The sequence below is a fragment of the Nelumbo nucifera genome, chromosome 1, assembly GCF_055504915.1.
Source record: "Nelumbo nucifera cultivar China Antique chromosome 1, China Antique-T2T, whole genome shotgun sequence".
Lineage (NCBI taxonomy): Eukaryota > Viridiplantae > Streptophyta > Magnoliopsida > Proteales > Nelumbonaceae > Nelumbo > Nelumbo nucifera.
In genome coordinates, this window is record NC_142649.1 from 45905763 (window position 1) to 45925494 (window position 19732).

The following is a 19732-nucleotide window of genomic DNA, read 5'->3' on the forward strand; positions in this document are numbered from 1 at the left end:
ATCATGAAGACCTACCATAACTATGTGCTCACATTTAGTTCTTCAAAGTGTCATAAGAGCTAATGCTTTAAAACTTCTAGAAAAAAAAAAAAAAATTGTTGGAAGTGCTAGTAGACAAGACTCCAGAGAAGATAAAAATTAAAGGCATAGATCTCAAGAGAAATAGGGCTCCATCCAATTGAAGCTCAGCTATATATATTATGACCTTAATTTATCCTCCCGACTAAAGTTTGTTAGGTTTATATCAAGAATCTTTGATACTACATTTGACCAAAAATATTGCTTACTAATTAATCTAGTATTCCATCTTTTGCAATTTGTGTAATCAAGTCATTGACTTCAATCAAGCTTGGCTAAGTAGGTCTTAGTCCATAAATGCTACACTCAGCTAAACTTGAAGCCAATCAAGGGATGGTGCATGTGATTCCTACTAGCCATAACATGGACAACCGTTTTTTTGGATTTGCTTCCACACCTCCTACTTGGAGGGGTGCTAAGTGACCATCTCAACAACTAAATCCATGTTTTGTTGCTTCATATTTAATTTTCTCCTTAAAATTTCCACATAATACCCACTTATCAAATATCCAACAATGTTTGAGTTATAAAGGGACAGCTTTTAATTAATATATTAATAATTGTTTTAAGTGACAAGGGATTTGCTTCTTGGTTCAAATATTTTGAGTCAATATTTATTTTAGTTCTAAAAATGTATAATAGATGTATAATGAAGAAATCAGCATAGAAACCGTGAGTTCTAGAATATGCATGTTCTCCTCTATGCTTTCTAAACAGTTTACAATGGGGAGAGAATTATATATATTTTTACGGATAATGAGAAAAGCTGATTAAAATTAAGATCAAAGAAAAATCCAGAGCACCCTTTGCATCAGGGGTAAAACCCCGCACCCCTTACATTAGGGCCATATGGAGTTGGAGGCATGGTTATCAATCAATATGGATCATCTGAGTCATTCTAAATGGGCCACCATCAAATCAAATCAGTTATATTTTATAGATTATATGAGGCTGCACATCACTTTATGATTATCTTCCAAAGGATAGTAGCTAATTGGATTAAGACAAACCACTGACAATAGATCTCTAGGAATGATAGAGATGTGAAGACTTATTCCATGCACATGAAATTTTCTAATAAAAAAGGTAGTATGCCATTTTCACCAAGTACCAATGTATGCGTTTGAGATTAGTGTGCATAATTGATGACGAAATTTCCAAATGCAATACTGCCAAGGAAGCTGGATTAAGAAAAATCACTCAACCAATTGGGTTGTTGGCCCAAGACACTCAATTAAAAATAGAAAGTGATACAGAGCTTTGGATCTCTCTTGCTGCCATGTTCCTTCAGTAGTTGCTAACCAATGAATTTTTTGTCATTAATGTAAAGCTATAATCGTGCCAAGTGGAAGGTTGATTTAATCCAATCCAAAACCTCTATCTAGTTGGGGAAACTTGGTGTCTAGAGCTTTGCCTAGGGTGACCTTGGATCATTGTTCTATAAGAATAGGTGTGGAAGATTTTATCAGTGGAACTAGACCCTTTAGGTTTGAAAACATGTGGTTAACCCACCTGGATTTTGTGAATAAAGTAAAATTTTGGTGGAATGAGGAATTGAGGGGGACAAAATGGAAAGGGGTAAGATTTCACAAGAAACTACAGATGATAAGAGCCAAAATAAAAGTTTGGAATAAGGAACATTTTGGAAGACTTGAGGAGCAAAAAGTGAATCTAATCTCTAAGATAGAAGAGTTGGATGAAAGAGAGGCTCAATCTAGAATGGAGGAGGGGGAGAGAGTTCTGAGGGGACAGTTGAAGAAGGACCTAGAAGAGGTCCTACTGAGGGAAGAAATAAGCTGGAGGCAAAAATCGAGGCATAGATGGATTAAGCAAGGTGATGGGAATACTAAGTTTTTTCATGATGTAGCAAATGGGAGGAGGAGAAAAAATTTTGTGTCTAAGTTAGAGGTAGGGGGGAGGAATTCACTAACCAGGATGATATTGTTAGGAAGTTTGTGGAACATTTCAAATCGATTTATAGAAGACCCTTGGAAGAGAGGAGGGAAATCAAAGGGATTGATTGGTCAAGGTTGGAGGAAAATCAGGTTAGGTGGTTGGAAAGAAACTTTGAGGAAGAAGAGATTAGGAAGGCGGCAGGTCCAAAGCTCCACGACCAAATGGTTTTACAATGGCTTTTTACCAGGATTGTTGGGAGGTGATAAAAGATGATCTTTGTGAGGTTTTCAATGAGTTCGCAGAGAAGCATATAGTCAGTCGAGGCATTAATTCCACATTCTTGGCCCTAGTTCCAAAGAAAGCTGATGCTCTCCATCCTAAAGATTTTAGGCCAATTAGTTTGGTGACTAGTATTTATAAAATCCTAGCCAAGGTCTTGTCCTTAAGGATTAAAGAAATCCTCCCCTCCATTATTAGTCAGGCTCAAGGGGCTTTCATCCAAGGGCATCAGATAATTGATCAGATTTTGATTGCCAATGAATGTGTGGAAGAGATGAAGAGGTCCAAGCAGAGAGGCTTTGTTTGTAAGCTTGATCTGGAGAAAGCCTATGATTTGATGGACTAGCAATTCCTACTAGAGGTTTTGAAGAAGTGTGGGTTTGGGGAAAGATGGTGTAGTTGGATGACTAGTTGTGTTAGCTCTTGTCACTATTCCATCCTAGTAAACGGGGTGGTGAGGGATTTTTTTCCAGCTAGTAGGGAATTAGACAAGGGGACCCACTTTCACCCTTCCTCTTTACCTTGGTAGCTGATGTGTTTAGTCGAATTATCACTAGGGTTGATAGGGAAAATGTGATAAGGGGTTAGAGAGTAGGCACAAACTGAATTCCAGTCACTCACCTTCATTTTGCAAATGACTTGATGATCTTCTGTGAGGGAGGTTTCGGTGAGAAGGTGGAAAATTTGAAAGAATTGATTATAGTTTTTGAAGGAGTCTCTAATTTGAAAATCAATCTAGGAAAAAGCTACATAGACGGAGTAAATTTAATTTTTGAGGAGGTTGAGGCGATTGCAGGCTGTCTTGAGTGCTCCATTTCCTCCTGGCCTTTGTCTTACTTAGGGCTTCCGTTGGGAGCAAACCCTAGGGAGAGTAGGTTCTGGACCCCAGTCTTGGAGAAGTTAGAAAAGAGACTAGCTGTTTGGAAGAAAAATTATATCTCTTTGGGTGGGAGGATCACTTTGATAAAAGCTACCCTCATGAATCTACCTACCTATTATCTCTCTGCCTTTAGGATACCATCTAGGGAAGCGAAGAAGTTAGAAAAATTGATGAGACATTTTCTATGGGAACCGGGAGAAGGTAAAAAAGACCATTTAATTAAGTGGGGGGTTGTGGGTAGAAGCAAACAGGAGGGAGGATTAGGGCCCGGGAATGTGCTTAAAAAGAACTCATCTTTGTTAGGGAAGTGGTTGTGGAGATGGCCTTTGGAGCAGGATAGACTCTGGCACGAAGTAGTGAAAAGTATTCTTGGATGTTCAGAGAGTGGTTGGGATGTTGGTGCATCAAGGAGGGCTAACCTAGTCACACCTTGGAAAGCAATTCACAAAGTTCTTCTGCAGTTCCTTAGTTGTGTCAAGTATGATGCTTGTTAAGGTAATTCTATTCGGTTTTGGGAGGACATTTGGGTTGGAGATCTCCCTTTGAAAGACCTTTTTCCTTCATTGTACTCTGTTTCCTTGTATGAAAACGAGGTGATCTCAAAATTCCTTCCGTCGAATTTATCCTTACCAACTTTGTCTTGGGATTTTGGTTTCCATAGAGGATTAAGGGACGAGGAAATTGAGTGTTTGTCTACTCTTCTATGTTTCTCCTCGATAAGGTTTGGTTGGATCCCTCGAAACCTGATAAAAGGATTTGGGCCATTCACCCCAAAGGGTCTTTTTCTTGTAGTTCATTTTTCAAGTTCCTCTGCCAATCTCCCTCTCATCAGAGTTTCCCTTTCAAAGAAGTCTGGTGTAGGCCGGTCCCCCCCAAGGTTATGGCTTTGTGTTGGGAAGTGTGGCATGGTAAAGTATTTCACCAAACTGGTGCATTCTTTGCAGATCTCATGGTGAGGATTGTAATCATCCATTTTTATCTTGTAGTGTCACTACAGAACTCTGGGCTTGGTTTCTATCTTTGTTTGGGTCTAGTTGGGATATGCCAGTAGAAGTAAGCACAATCTTTAACCCTTCTTTCTTCTCTTGGCCCCATAAAAGAGGAAGAAAAATGTGGAGATGCTCACGAGCAGCATTGTTATGGACAATATGGGAAGAAAGGAATGCCAGAATCTTCCAAGAAAAAGGAAGAAGCAGTCAAACCTTAAAGGATTGCATTTTGTCCAAGTCTTTACATTGGTTAAAGACTCTAGAATTATTTAACCATTTTACTTTTGCTGATTATTGGAAGGATTGGAAGTTGGTAGCAAGCTGTTCCTCCTACAAGGGAAGGGCAGTGACTAGCTGGGTCCCCCCTCCTCTTGGTTCTTTGAAGCTGAATTTTGATGGGAGTAGCCAAGGTAACCCGGGTCCCTCTGGGATGGGAGGTGTACTGAGGAATGAGGTTGGAGAGGTTGTCTTAATCTACTCTGGCCCATTAGGAGTTGGGAACTCTATCCGGGCAGAACTGCTAGCTGCAATACAAGGAATACTTCTTGCAAAAGAAGTGGGTGTGGAGTAGCTTCTGATTGAGTCATTAGGACTTTAAATCATTGTTATTCCATAGTAATGAACTAATAATTTGTTAACTATTAATTATTAATCATATTTATTAATTTTAATAACTTTTGTAAATATTTACTTGTTTATTAATTTTTATCTATTTATCAAATATTTATTAGTTTATTAATTCTTAATATATTTATTGTTTTATAATATTTTCTAATCAATTTATAGCTTTTACCCACAGATAAAGAGCTCTTTAGCTTCGAACACAACAACCGTAGCTATAGGTCTTACTTTTGTAATTTATAGCTATTAGCTATAGATACTTTAAAACCGTGGATATAAGTACCTTTTAGCCACGAACAAACAGCTTTTAACCACAGGCAAAATGTCCGTAGCTACATTTCGATCAATTTCTTTGGGGGATCAATATTAATATTATCAATTGGAATAATTTATGGTTGGCTTGGTTGGACCAATAAAATGAAGTACCCAGGCTCCGTTCAGAAAATACCCAAATGGTAATATATGTACGATTACCCCTTGTACCATAAATAATTTCTATTTATATCATATGAGCGATCTCAAACTACTAATCAATTGAATAATATGATGAATACATCGAATTTTTGGTGGAAGAGGAAGACATGAACATGAAATGAATTGAAAAAAGAAAAAAAAAGGAAGTCGTAACAAAATAAAAAAAGTGGTATTGGGATCTTTTGTCCTATACGTGCAAATTGAAATTGGGCATATCTTTACCATGTTTTAGCTACAGTTTTTACGATCATAGCTAAAGTGCAGTAGCTATAGCCCTATTTTCTTGCAGTGTCATCAACGTTGGTAGCAACAACTACATCAGCAATTATCTTATCCCCATTATCAACAACAAACAACTACCCAAAAAATAAAAAAGCATATCGGTCTACAATTACAAGTAGTAGTATTTGGTATTTGGGTTTTGATAGGATCACCTTACCTAATAGTTCTAATCCAGTTTTTATATAGAATTGATAAGAGAAATAAAAATAAAAATAAAAAATAGTTTTGTCATATACATTTGATTTTATTCAATTGTCAAACTCTTATCCATAAGAGGGATTATAAGTGATTGGATTTGTTGAGTCTAAGCCAAGTTTCAGTTCATAGTTAGAGATAAAGTGAATGAGAAAGCAATGATCCAATGGTGGGAAAGAGCTCAAACAATTTCATTAATACATTTATAGATTGAGTGAATAGAAAAGAATAAGAAAATAAAGAAAGAATCTATTGGTTATAGTATGTTATTTTAGAGCCAATTGATCACTTAGCTTGCTAATATTATGAAGATTTGATGAAGATCTTGATGGGATCATAGCTGATCTACAATTCAAAGCTACACAAGCTGAATCTGTGCTACTTGTAGCAAGTACTGTTGCATTCACCAATGGCATGCATGAAGACAGTGTTGAGGTGGGTTTAACAAGAGATATGCCTGAAAGGAGGGAGAGATCCATCGTATGGACGCCAAGAATGCAGCGGAACAGGGTGGGCGAATTTCAAAAATTTCTCTCATCCCTTTCAACTGGGAATCATATTCCCTGATTTTAGAATACAATATTCAAAGATCTAATCGAACAAAAAACTGAACCAGATCTGAACCAAAGATAAAGAGAAGGGTTATACCTGATACGGAGAGTCGGTATCTCCCAACGTCGGTGTTCACACCCAATGAATACTCCCAAGATCTGCTCCCACTGAAGATGACATAGTGATGCTGGAGCAGAACCAGTAATGTTCGTCCTACGAACCAAATTCTTCACAAGAATTCGATGGAAGCGAATAGCACCGTACATAATCAGCCTTTCAGCAAAGACTAATATCAAGAATACCTTCTTGATCTTTCCCTCTCAGAGAGATCGAACTAGGTAGTGAATGGCGGCGGCGATTGGAGGAAAACTCTGAGATCCTATCCCAAATCGCAGGAGAATTTTTCTGCTCAAAACCCTTGGTTCGAATTCTGGTAATGCAAGACTAGGGTTTCTCCTCCTTCTTAGTGATTAAGAAACCTCCTAATCCTATTAGGAGTTATCCCAATCCAAATCTGTATTTGGATAGGGAATTATCTTAATCTTATCTGCAGATTAGGTCAGCCCACTCCTGATCTTATCAGGAGGTTACTAGATTCAAATCTTTATTTGAATTTGGTCTCCAAGAGTGGATAGGGTCAAGACCCAATCCTTTGGCTTGCCCTAATCTCATATCTGCCCCTTTAAGTGGGTAATTAAATCAGCCAGTTCAAAATGGGCTTTAGGCCCAATAAGTATTAAGTGCTCAATAGGCTTCGAAACTACTGCCCAGTTGGGCTTCTTTGTATGGCGTGGGACCCAAGCATTGATCTACACATCAACCACATGGGTTCGGCCCAGCCTTTGTTACAAGGCATAGCCAAATTCACTAGAGAGCCCAGTGAACCCCTTGAGCCCATCACATGGACTCTATGGGCCCAACACTTACACTAAGTGGTCCCTGGGCCAAGCCATCTTATAAAAACCCAAGGATTGTGGGCAGATGCAAGATTAGCCCATCAGGTGTAACCCTAAATGGCCTTACACTTAACCTCTCATCCCATACTGATCAAACACTGCCCGACAAGAGAGGACCTCTCCCTCGGCTGCAAGGACCAGTGTTGCACTCTCTGCTCACATGGATCCCGGGATTTGAAACCATTTGCAAACATTTTGAAACCATACATATCTATATATCTTATATATAAATTTTGCAAAACAAAATTCCGATTGAAATTAATTGCCGGCAGTTTGGTTTCCATCAAAGAGAGTGCATCCCCGATCATTACCTTTGTCCGACAAAGGGGCTGATCCTGTCACTATGATCATCCACTTAGATGAATTCTCAGACTGTCCCAACATACCTAAGTTTTGACCCCCGCTAAGGATCTCACTGATTGACATATCAAAGACAGCCCAATCCGACACCTAGTGCAGTATCATAATCGAGTCTAGGGGTCAGGTGTAACTTTCCAGTTTTGCTCATCAATCTCCAAGGTCTAGGGCAATACTGGAAATCTGATCCGGTTCAAAGATTCAAGTAATCTTACATTGCATGTGCCTTGGGTCTCACCCTGGTGGCTGAGACAGGCCACCCCAACATTTGGCAGCACACCAGTGTCAGCCTTGGCAGGATAAATCTCCCCAAACTTATCTAACGGCTGTGAACGTTCTAAACTAACACAAGTCTTATTAAGTGTCCAGTTTAAGGGTCTTACACAGAAACATACCACACAACATGAATCAAACATACACTTTATTCATTTACACTAAATGTCAAAAGTACATCAAAACTGATTGGAACTAAGGGCATACAAAACTGTCTAACAATGCCAAACCCAGAACATCAAAATAGTTGCAGGAAAGTGAATGAGTGTGAAAATGTGTTGTTACTAGCTGTGGTAACAACAACAGGAAAGAAAAATCCAAGACAAGATACCACATGGAATCCTTCCCTTCTCCATGTGGCTCTTGAAGTGAAATACAAGATGCCACATGAAATCCTTCCCTTCTACATGTGGCTCTTATAGTGAATGACAGGATGCCACATGGAATCCTTCTCTTCACAACCAAAAAGCAAATTTGACATTAGTCACACATGCAATGGTTAAGATCATTTGATTGCAAACTTGAACATCATCCTCATTTATTAGAAAGTTCCTTGATGAAGGCCATCAAAATGCTACTCCTGATCAACTAATTCCCCTCCTCTATGCAACATTTTTTGGCAGAGCAAGAGCAAGTGTTGCCATTTAAACAGTATTTTAATAACACCTCAAAGAAATGTTCTTGCTATTTCCTTCCTTCCAAGGAAACAGAAAATAATTGGTTTCTGAATTTCTGTACTACAGGTTTATAAGTTCTTTGTATTGCTTTTATAGTATTGACATTAGTTCATTAAAATCATTTTTGTGTGGAGGACAAATCCCCACTCTTATTTTGGAGTCAACTACATGCCTTTATCAGGTATATTTCATGGAGCCAGTGATTCACAAAGAAATGTTGATTGATTATTTATTAGATTCTTTTCCATTCTGCCCTTCCTTGTGACAAGGGAAAACATGAGATTTATGTTTAGAGGAAAGGTCAACCTGCAGGCCGGAATCAATAAAATTGCTCTCCTCAGTGTTTGGTTGTTATTGGCAAGGGTATAATGGCTCAGTGTTTGACTGTATAGTGATTTCTTTGAGCTGGATTGTCTCAGCTACCAACACGGATTCTGGTTATCATTCATTTTTCATATTTTCTCCATATATGCACTTGTTAGTAGAATCAGAATAGGTGATTCGGATTTCGATTCCTGACTGAACCAAACAGGTGTCAGAAATAGGTGATTCCGATTCCGATTCCGATTTCGATTTCAGTCCAGTCCATGAACCAAACGGACCCTAAGTGATTAGTTGTTTATTATTGATTTTGTTCAATAGATAACTGAAACAAATAAGATAAAATAAGTATATAAACCTCCGTCAACAGCACAGAAGGCAAAAGCAGGCCCAGAAGAGGATACCATAAAAAACAGAAATAAGCAATAAACAAAACACGAGAACCTATACAAACTACTCTAGGAGTAGGGCCCCAGTATAACTCCAATCTCTCAAGTCTCAACTCCTCACTGATGGATCATCTAGGAAGTTGGCTGATCTAAGCACCCAGATCAATGATATTTCACTCTGGCTGCTAAAGATGTGGCCTCTGTAATGTGATTAAGTAAATACCAGAGACCTTCAACACCATCTCTCGTCCACCCTACGAGCTACGACATTCTGCAAGTCTCCCTCCACCTTCCTGTAGCTTGAGTAAACCCCCATGATCTCTGTCCAACATTGTAATTTTCAAAAATGTAGTATCTTAGTTGCTTAAGATTTCTTAGTGGTACACCAAAAGAAATGTTGTTACTGGGTCCATCTCATTCTTTTGAACATGCTATTCATTTTTTAATTGGCAAAAGGCAGAGCAGTTGATGATGCAGCTAGATGGGTAATATCAAACTGGAAACATGAGATTTAGGAAAACCCCCTTCTTTCAATGCATCTATGCTTTCCTGTGATACAACCCAGATCACTGCTTATGGAATCATTTTCCAAATTGCATTTCCTTTCTTACTCAGTGCTTCGATGTGCCAGCATTCCTTGAGAGCAAATATCTTTACAACTTTCACCCCCTCTAATTCAACAGGTTGTCCTTACTCCTTAGCGAGATAGGCGGTCCAGACAAAGAAAACTTACCTTTGAGCCTTTGAGGTAATATATTTGCACCATATTATGCGTTATGCCCATGGGAAAATCCTGCCTCTTCTTCTGGGGGTTAATTTGTTGTAGAAAGATTTTACAGTAAATTGCCTAGATTTTCTTCCAGCCACACTCTTCTATCTTCTAAACTAGTGTCAATTTGCAAGCTCTAGAGATCTTCTAAAAAGGGGATTCATGTATACAACTTTTTGTTCCAGCCACACTCTAGTCTCTAGACTCTCTACCAAGCTAAACACAATCGTTTCTCTTCATTTCTAATAAAGCCTAAACTTTTTGTAGGTATTCGTAGGAAATTATACATTCACTAAATTTCCATGGTCTAAGCAATTCCAAGCAGCATTTGAGAGCATGGGATAGATACCCTTTCCTTTTGGAAGAAGGCTACGTTATTCTTGGAATGTATAGAACTTAGCTTTCTTTCAGCCCACGTGTCGTCGACATAGCTGTGCAATGAATTTTTTTTTTAATTAAGACAAACACAGCTTGAATACTTAATTAAACTCATAACCTTAAGAGCTCTACATTGGGCCATCATATATAAAGAATTTTACTCAAATTATTATCTTTTCCTACCCTTATTTACACATGTTTTTTTTTTTTTTTTTTAATATTCCTCTCTGCTAGTCTTTTTCTTATTGGTAAATCGTAAATGGTAATCAATCACGTGTGTGACCACTGACCAGCTTTAGAAATTTACTGACGTAAAAGAACGCAATAACACTGTTTTCACGTTTGGAAATCATAAAAATCCAAAACCATTGTGTGGGTCCCAGGTTAAACCCAAAGATGTGGTTTGAAAAACACCGGCTAGGTTATCTCGAAATCCCCAGAGTGGGGGAGAGAGAGAGAGCAAACAGATTCCACAAAAATAAAAGAGTCTTTTCTGAAAACTGATTTTCCAAAACCGAAAACGTCTTTTCTTCCACTCGTAGCGAACGGAAAAAACTCTCGCCCCGTCGCCCCGTCTCCGGCGATCGCCTCCCCCAATTCCGGCTTTCTTGCTCATACTTGTTGCAGGTGAAGCTCGCTTCTCTCCTCTCTCCCACTCTCTCTATCTATCGTGTAAACCTTCAAATTCCCTTATTATAAGCTTATTGAAGATTTACCCCGAATGGATCTACCATCTGAATCTCATTACAGGAAGTTTCAATCTATGCGCAGCTTTTTCGTTCGAGATCCATGCACGGTATCTTCTAGGTTAGCTCAAATTTTACCTTTGCTTGTGAGAACTTCTCCCCTCCCCCGCCTCTGAATATAATTTTTGTTTTTGTTTTTTGGTAGTACTGAATTTAAGTTCGATGGTTTTTGATTCAACTATGTTTTTCTTTGATCCAAACTTGGTGCTTATTTTACGATTTCTCGGAACTGAAGTAGTATTGAGTTGGGAGGTGCTCTGGTTAACATCCCCCTTCAACTTTTCGCTTCCTTTGAACATCTGAGCAGTTGTGTTTGTCAGCGTTTCAAGAATATTGGGCTCTTTGAGTTGGCCAGCTAAGCACGAATTCGTTACTACCGAGGCTCTGATCTTATTTTAGACTTTATATTGTATTTCTAGGGTTTTTAGTACTTGTTTCTGCGTCCTTTTTTACCTATTCTGTGGTGGCCTCGAACGAATAGGATCTGATATTTTCTTCTGAATTTGCAGAAGTTAAGGAGGTGGTTTAGAACTCTCATGAAGATTATGTTACCGGTATCTTCCTCATCTGTTTAGCTATGGTTTTGCTTATAAAAATTTAGTGTAGGCAATTCTAACTTTAGGCTTCTCATCCATGAAAGGTTCAAATTCTGGACGTGCTCCCCTTCTGGATTAAACACTTTTCAGTCTAGGACAGGTGAGATGAACATTCGTTGGTGCGTAAAGATCATGGCATCAAATAAGCACTGTTTTTTATGGATTAACCTTTGATGTTCAAGCTGCTAGACTACTGTTTGTATAATTTGATTACAATTTCCTTCAACCTTACAAATAAAAGAAAAGAGGCTTTTCTTCTTCCATTAATCATTTTGTTATGAAGAAAGTAAAGGACGGTTAAAGATTATAAAGTGATATTATGGTCCTCTCCATAAAATCCGAGATAAGGCTGAGATTTTTCTGTTCTCTTTTATGGAGAGTACATGTTCTAGGGTCCCTGTTGAAAAAGTTCTATTGTCAGAATCTATAATTTTTAAGAAATGGGAAGCTGGATATCGTATTTTTTAGGCACAAAGCTTATTTCTCATGGAACATTTTATATAGTTTAGAAGAATTTGGAGGCATTTCATATCATATATGTTATTCACAGGCATAATCCTTTTGCAATATGTCCTTCATCAGTGTTTTGAAGGTGGTGGATAGATTACCAAAAAAAGAAAAAAAATGGAGGGTGGATATGGAGCTTATGTGAAGCTCACGACTCTGTAGCATGGTCTTGGAATATTGGGGGCTATGATTATTGAAAATTTAAACAATTTTTCTTTTGTAGGGAAAGACTGCTGAGTGGAATTGCAGGACGGGTTCTGCATAAACATAATGCAGATAGAGTGGAACTGTAGAGCAGGACCTGCATAGATGATGTCAGATAGTCTGTTGTATGAGGCCTTGTTGAATTGATTTAATCTGACTTAACTTGTTAAGCATTATGATTTGAAGATGCAGGGTTGCCAACAATCCATGGGACAATGATGAAACCATAAAAAAGTGGCTGCTATTATGAACATAAAAATAATGTTGCTATCCTAGATGAACTTCAATTATTAATACATAACAACAGATGTTGATCAAAAAAAAAAAAAAATACATAGCAGCAGATGAATGAAGAGTTTCTAATGGTTATTTGGAACTATGTTTTATTACCTGCTCAATATAATTTCCTCACTAGCATTTAATGTTATTGTAGAATCTAAATTTTTCTTTGTTTCAATGATAGATAGAAGAACTAATTCCTCTTTTGGGGGATCCTATATTCACGTCGTCTGTACAAGTAAGGAACTTTCCTTTTTCTAATGTACCTGTTGTTTTTCTTTTCATCAATAAGTGATTGGCCAGGAGAGCTAGATGTTTCAGTATATAGAGGAAGGTTTATTGAAGTGTAAACAGTTCAGGAGAACTAGGGTTATTTAAATATGTTTGTTGGGTGACTAGGAGGACTAGGTGTTTTGTTAATAGACAATTGTGTATAATAGTGTGAATAGTTGCATATCCTTTTTCTTTTCAACGTGCTCTTTATTTGTATGGAGAATTCTTGAGTTCTTGATTGTTATCTTAAGTTCTTCATTTTGTGTAGGTTGATTTGGATTTGGTAGTGTATACTATGTAGTCTTATAAAGCTTCCTCTCTGGGACACAGGACAGGATGGAGTCCCTACAGGTCCAAATTGATGACGAGAGTAACCAAGATGAGCCTGAAGTAGCAACTTGGACAGACGCTGAAGAAAAATGCTTTATTGATTTAATGATACATCAAGTGAAGGCAAACAATAGGCCTACTTCTACTTTTAACTCTGAAGGGTGGAAGTATATTGTGGAGAACTTCAACAAAATGAACAAAAAGAATTATAGTAGAGAGCAATTCAAAAATAAGTATCACCAACTAAGGAGAAGGCGTTCCAACTATTATACCATTGTGGGGTACCCAGGGGTGTCAATAGATCCTGTCACAAAGAAACCAATAGCAAATGTGGATGTTTGGGAGATGCTCTATGCGGTAAGGATTTTTAATAGTGTGAAATATGGTGAGATTGTCTTTACATTATGAGATGCTAACTTGATATAAAAACTAAATTGTAGAAGCACAAATTTTCCAGACAAATTAGGAAGAAGGGATGCCCATTTTTGGATGAGTTAGACTTTGTATTCTCAGGAATAAGCGGTAATGAAGATTTGCCAATTGGAAACAGTGAGAACCCTTCAAATGATGAAGTAAAGCATGTTCCAGAAACATCAGATCCTCATGGTACTTGGGCACAGAATACTGCTGCAATTGATGAGAATAAACTAATCGAGTCAGCAACTTGGACAAACGCTGAAGTAAAAAGTTTTATTGAGTTGATGGTGCATCAAGTAAAGGCAAACAACAGGCCAACTTCTACTTTTAACACTGATGGGTGGAAGTATATCATGGAAAATTTCAACAGAATCAACAAAAAAAATTACAATAAAGAGCAATTCAAAAATAAGTACCACCAACTAAAGACGACACATTCCAACTATTACACCATTGCAGGGCATGCAGGGGTGTCAATAGATCCTGTTACAAAGAAGCTAAAGGCAAGTACTGATGTCTGGGAGAGCCTCTATGCGGTAAGGACTTTAATGATGTGAAGTATATAGAAATTGCTTTTGCTATTATATGACACTAACCTTAAAAAATTAAAATTGCAGAAGTACAAATGGGCCAAAAAAATTAGGAAGAAGGGGTGCCCGTATTTGGATGAATTAGATTTCATATTCTTAGGAACAAATGCCAGTGGAGATTTTGCATTTGGAAACAATGAAGATCCTTCAGATGATGAAATAAAACATGTTCCTGAAACTTTGGATCCTCGTGGTACTTGGACACAGAATACTAATGCAAATGAATCAGCTGCAGAGATTTCTCAGACAGACTTCATTGATGAGTCCAATGAGCGTCACACCAGGAAGAATAACCTTTTATCATTAATGAGGAAGTCCAAGAAACCCAGACAGTCCTCTAAGATGATGTTTGCCATGCAAGCATGGGCAGAGGCAAGCAAGAACAAATCTAAGTTGTATGAGATGCAGTTAGCTGAAATAAAGGAGGCTCGACGGCAGATGCAAGCACAAGTTGAGAAGAGAGACACTTCTGTTACCAAGTGTATGGAAGTAGTGAATGATATACATGCTCAGCATGGGCTTCGAATTCAACAAGTTAAGGCAGCAACTGAGTTGTTTGAAAAAGAACATTGGAGAGAGACATTCTTGGGCATGTCTAGGGACTTGCAGGTAGCATGGCTGCAGGACCTTCAGGGATAAGATGTGTCCCTAGCCCCTAAATGATTTAGAATTGTAGCCATTGGAAGTCTGTTGTTTTATGACCTCTAGATAGTTTGGAACTATAGTTTTCTTTTGTATTTATTTATTTTTTTCTCCTTTGGTCAGTTCCTGATAGACATATGTTTATCTATGTTCTTCTGTATGTCTGATAGTGGTTATAGTATCATTGATGTATAATAGATGGATGATACTGGGGTCAATTGGAACTTGAGGGGGCAAACTCTTCTTCTACCTGTGGGCATTTTTCTTTTATTGCCCAACGTGGGAGGATCACTAGTGGTAAGGTAGATCGGCTTCTTGATGATCAGAAACCAAACAATCAATTTTGGTATCATGGTCTTCAACAGATCAACTTGAAGAGCATCAAGTTCATCCGTGCAGCCAACACAACAAACATTTTACTACTTGCATGCTTTGGGTACAATTTGTAATGCTTCATGCTTTAGTTGTTAACTTTATGTTATTGTTTATTAAGATTGTTGCTTAGGGCTCAACATCTATTTGTATTGAGATAATCTTAGTTAGTTAATCTATTAGTACTGAACCCTCCCCTCTACTAAGAACTGAAGCTCTAGTTCACCTGTTCTTAAAAAATAAAAAATAAAAAAAAAAGACCTCTATCTCACCCTAATGCTGGTTAGCCTTGAATATTAGAGCATAAGCTATCCAGTTTGAATATTGATTACGTTCAAATTTAAGACTTCTCTCCCTTCTAGAACTTGTATTTGGTATGGACTTCTTACCAGTCATTTCACCCGTTTTCTTGTTGGTTTAAATTTAATAAAAACTGGAAATTATAAAAATAATTTATTTTATCTACCTTAATTGATTTATATATTTTAATTTACATATAAATTATATGTTAAAAATAAAAATGAAAACACGTTTTTATTTGAAAAATGGAATTATTCTTTATATAAAAAATACTAAATAAATAAATCTTTTCAACAAAATTAATAAAAACTGAAAATTATAAAAAATATTTTATTTACCTTAAATGATTTATATGTTAAAAATGAAACATATTTATTATTTGAAAAAATAGTTATTATTTATATATACAAATACTAAATAAATAAATTTTCCAAAAAATTAATAAAAATTGAAAATTATAATTTTAACAACCGAAAGAGAGTGATAATTATTGTATGATGTGTACTACTACAATCTCTCTCTCTCTCTCTCTCTCGGCTTTTACTGTCACTTCAGTCTCTGTTGCTACCTTCATGAGTTGATCTTTTGGTGTTGAAGGCTTGTTTAACCTGAAGAGAGTATTCAACTTGATAATCTGAAAACCTCTAGTGGTGATGACTGTGAAGTGGCTATATGATGATTGTTATCATAAAAAAGTACTAAAAGGGCAGCCCAATGCATGAGGCTGTTTCCAAGATTTGAACCCTGGTCACCCAAGTCGCAATGAAGCAGCCTAACCATTGCACCAAGGCGGCAAGGCCCACCCTCACTAACATAAAAAGAAAGTAAAATAGGGAAGAGAAACAAAAAGCATAGAAGAAGAGACAGTTGCTGGTTAATTGCTTTTGATATGGTAGCATTTGAACTGGACTTGAAGAAAAATCACTTATTCAAATGCACTAGATCCGGAGTTGGTATAATCTCTTAGCTGTTGTTAAGTTTCCATCGATTACTTTTCAATAAAAGCAAGTGACAAACGGTTAAGGGAGTAACAGCTTTGAAGGGCTTTGAAGGTAGAGAGCAATGATGGAGAAAGGATTTGTGGAGAAAAAAAAATGGAAAATAGCTTTGAAGGTAGAGGCTAAAGAATTTCTTCTTGAAGAAATGTGGATTAAAGGAAGATTTAAACTGAAGATAAGGGAACAAAAAATGGCTACGGTGCTTGTGGAAGGAACTAAGATGATTGACTGGCTGAAAGAGTTCCTTTCTGATGCAGCAGCAAAAGGGAAGTAGTGTATATGGAAAGAAAAGTTATCCCAGATGGGTAGCAAGTACGTAATGCAAAGTAAGAGGAATGTAAAGGGATCCTTCATATCTCTTTTTCTGAATATTTTGCTAAAGGAAAGAGGCAAATGGTCTGTTTTCCTGAAGGAAGAAACAGTCAAGGGTGGAAAGGAGTGATTAATATTTTTTCAAACTTCCTAAACAGAAGGAAAATGGAAAAAAAACAGAGATGATGGAGAAAGGGGACAATGGCCAGAGTTTGTATACTAGCACTCCTAGCCCACTTGTGGAAGAGGAACCAAAAAGGGAGCTCCTTGCTATGGCATATAGCAGTAGTAATCCTTCCTTCGTAGCAGACAGGATGTCAGGGCATTGAAACAACATGCTAATCTTAAAAGCTGAGAAGAGGGTATTAGATTGGAGGAAAGTTGTGGAACTCTTGAAGGTTAAGCTGTGCTTGGTGAAGACTTTTACTTCAACCCTATTTGAGCAAGAGAAGGTAGTGTTGGACCCTCTTGAAAATCAGGTAAATGTTGAAGCGTTATGTATTCAAGATGTTCTAGGAACCTTTTCAATTTTTAAATGGTCTCCATGCTCCAACTCCAAGTTCTTCTCAATTGGAGATAATGTGATTGTTCGGTTAGTTGGGTTGCCATTCTATTTGTGGAATTAGGAGATTGCAAAATCAATTGCTCTATTGTGTGGTGCTCGACTAGATGGTGTTTTTTGAGGAGATCTACGTAGTGCAACTCTTCTTCTGAGTGGAGTAAAACCAGAAGAGATACCAAGGAAGGTGACCATTGGAGTGGGAGGAGTATTGCTATCGTTGTAGTTAGCAACCTCTATTGAAGTTGCCTTGTGGAGGGAGGCTAGACAGGAGGAAGACAAAGGGGTTGAAGGGTCAGTTCTATGTGGCAATCTGGGGATGGACAAACAAAAGCAGACGGAAACTTTCACCAAAATGGAAAGATAACTTTTAAGCAACCCAAAGATTCTAGGACATAAACAAGTTGAATGGGTCAAATGAATCAAACTTACTTCTGGTGCCAGACTAAACACCGCAAGGGTGTGACAGCCAATAGAACTTTCGTGAGCAACAAGGCAAGGGTGTGACAGTCAATAGAACTTTCGTGCAAGCATTATCTTTTGGTGCCAGACTGAACAAGTTGAATGGGTCAAATGAATCAAACTTACTTGAAGGAATGTGTGTCTCAAAGGGAGTAGTTGAAGAAAAAGGGGTGCAAACAGATGGGCTGAAACAGACAAGTGGACCTCTAAGTGAATTGGACCAAAAGATAGGTCATGTGACTGTTTAAAAAATCATGTGATAGAGGATAGGATTCGAGTGACAATAGATGATTATTACGGTGTATCATCGTCCCAACCCAAGTCCAACCAAACTGAGAAACAGAAAGAGCGTAAAACTACGGGAGGAGTTTGGACATGGAAACCTAGGCTGCTATCCTATTTTATTAGCCCAAAAAAACCAAACCCAAGGTACGATTGGCAAAGGGATAAGGGTGATGTTTTCGACTCAGATTGAGTGAGCATTGATGATGAGAATACAGATGATGAAGTCTTCACAGTTTCCCCTATCCTAGGAAGTGTGGAAAGCAAAACAAAAGCTTTGGTTGATTCAGTGGAGGCGAACGGTGTAGCATTACTATTTGAAGAGAGCAATATTGGTTTGGAAATAGGGGCAACGATGGTGGAAAAGATAAATCCTTTGGATGAGAGGGCATCTCAGTCAGAAAGGTACAGAGAACCAGACAACGTACAAGATTAAGGACAAGAAGGAATGGGATGTAGTAAAACACTCTCACCGGCTCTTGGCAAGGCAATGACAGACCCCTTATCCCCATTCCCTTATCCAAGTATTGATCCAAAAATTGTCACCCCTGGCAAAAGGCAAATTTCCAGAAACCAGAACCTTCCAAATCCTAGTGCGTCTCCCTCTTAGTTACAAGGTATGATGTCTCTTTTGGTTTATGTGGGTACTAATCTATCTCCTTCTAGTCCTTTGCACACAGGTGAGACTAGCCTGATACCCAAGTTTGCCATTGCCAATGTTTCGACATAAGTGGTCGGTAGTGATAAGATGTCGGCAACTGATGAGGAGGAAGGTGACAGAATCTAGGAGATGATCTTCGAGATTTTTAGGATCTTAATGAAAGATGAACTAGAAAATCAAAGGAGAAAGGGTGGAGAGGGTGACAGTCCTCAGTCTAGGCCAGAAGAGGTATGGAAAGAGTTTGACGCTTTGATTATAAAGAAAAAAGGGTCAAGAAAAAGTAATGGTAGAGGTAGGGGGTAAAAAAAGGGTGAGAAAGGAAAAATTGAGTGCACAAAAGGTTCTAAGTAAGCTCAAAGGAGGCTCAAACAAGAAAAGGAAGAAGAAGTTAATTGAGATGGAGAAGTTGCATTGTAATGTGGTGTATGATAAAGGGAGCACTGGGAGAAAAGATAGGAAAAGGTAAAGTAGAGGGAGTGTTCAGGAAAGCGGACATAATTTAGCTTGATTTTTTGCATGAAGATATTAAGCTAGAATGTAAGAGGTCTGGGAAGAGTAACTAAGAGAAGAGCAATAAAAGAGATGTTAAGAAAGGAGAAGCCAGACTTTGTGTTAATTCAAGAGTCCAAATTGATGGAAGTGAATAAGACAAATTTGGACTGCTAGGGGAATCAACTAGGCCTTCTCACAATCTTGGGGATCTTCTATATGGAAGAATGATAATGCTGAGTGCATGGAAGAATTGATAGGAAACTTTTTAGTCTCAATCAAGCTAAAAATAAAGACAGATGACTTTGTTTGGGTTCTAACCAATATCTATGGGCCGAATTCCAATA

At 37.9% G+C, this 19732-nt stretch overlaps 1 protein-coding gene across 8 annotated transcripts; it reads left to right on the forward strand.

Annotated features, from left to right (window-relative positions):
* The first annotated feature begins 10797 nt into the window (after positions 1-10797).
* LOC104589892 (L10-interacting MYB domain-containing protein-like) lies at positions 10798-15462 on the forward strand. 8 transcript variants are annotated; one of them, XM_088896612.1, is made up of 9 exons: positions 10798-10993; positions 11117-11173; positions 11348-11481; positions 11622-11666; positions 11753-11808; positions 12883-12936; positions 13302-13658; positions 13742-14254; positions 14336-15462. In XM_088896612.1, the coding sequence occupies exons 7-9, from the start codon at positions 13308-13310 to the stop codon at positions 14945-14947; spliced, it is 1476 nt and encodes a 491-aa protein (XP_088752738.1). In that variant the 5' UTR covers positions 10798-10993; positions 11117-11173; positions 11348-11481; positions 11622-11666; positions 11753-11808; positions 12883-12936; positions 13302-13307; the 3' UTR covers positions 14948-15462. The 8 variants fall into 8 exon arrangements, with proteins under 8 accessions (XP_088752738.1, XP_088752739.1, XP_088752741.1 ...); XM_088896613.1 differs by having other exon boundaries at positions 11351-11481; XM_088896615.1 differs by having other exon boundaries at positions 11138-11173.
* Positions 15463-19732: the final 4270 nt, after the last annotated feature.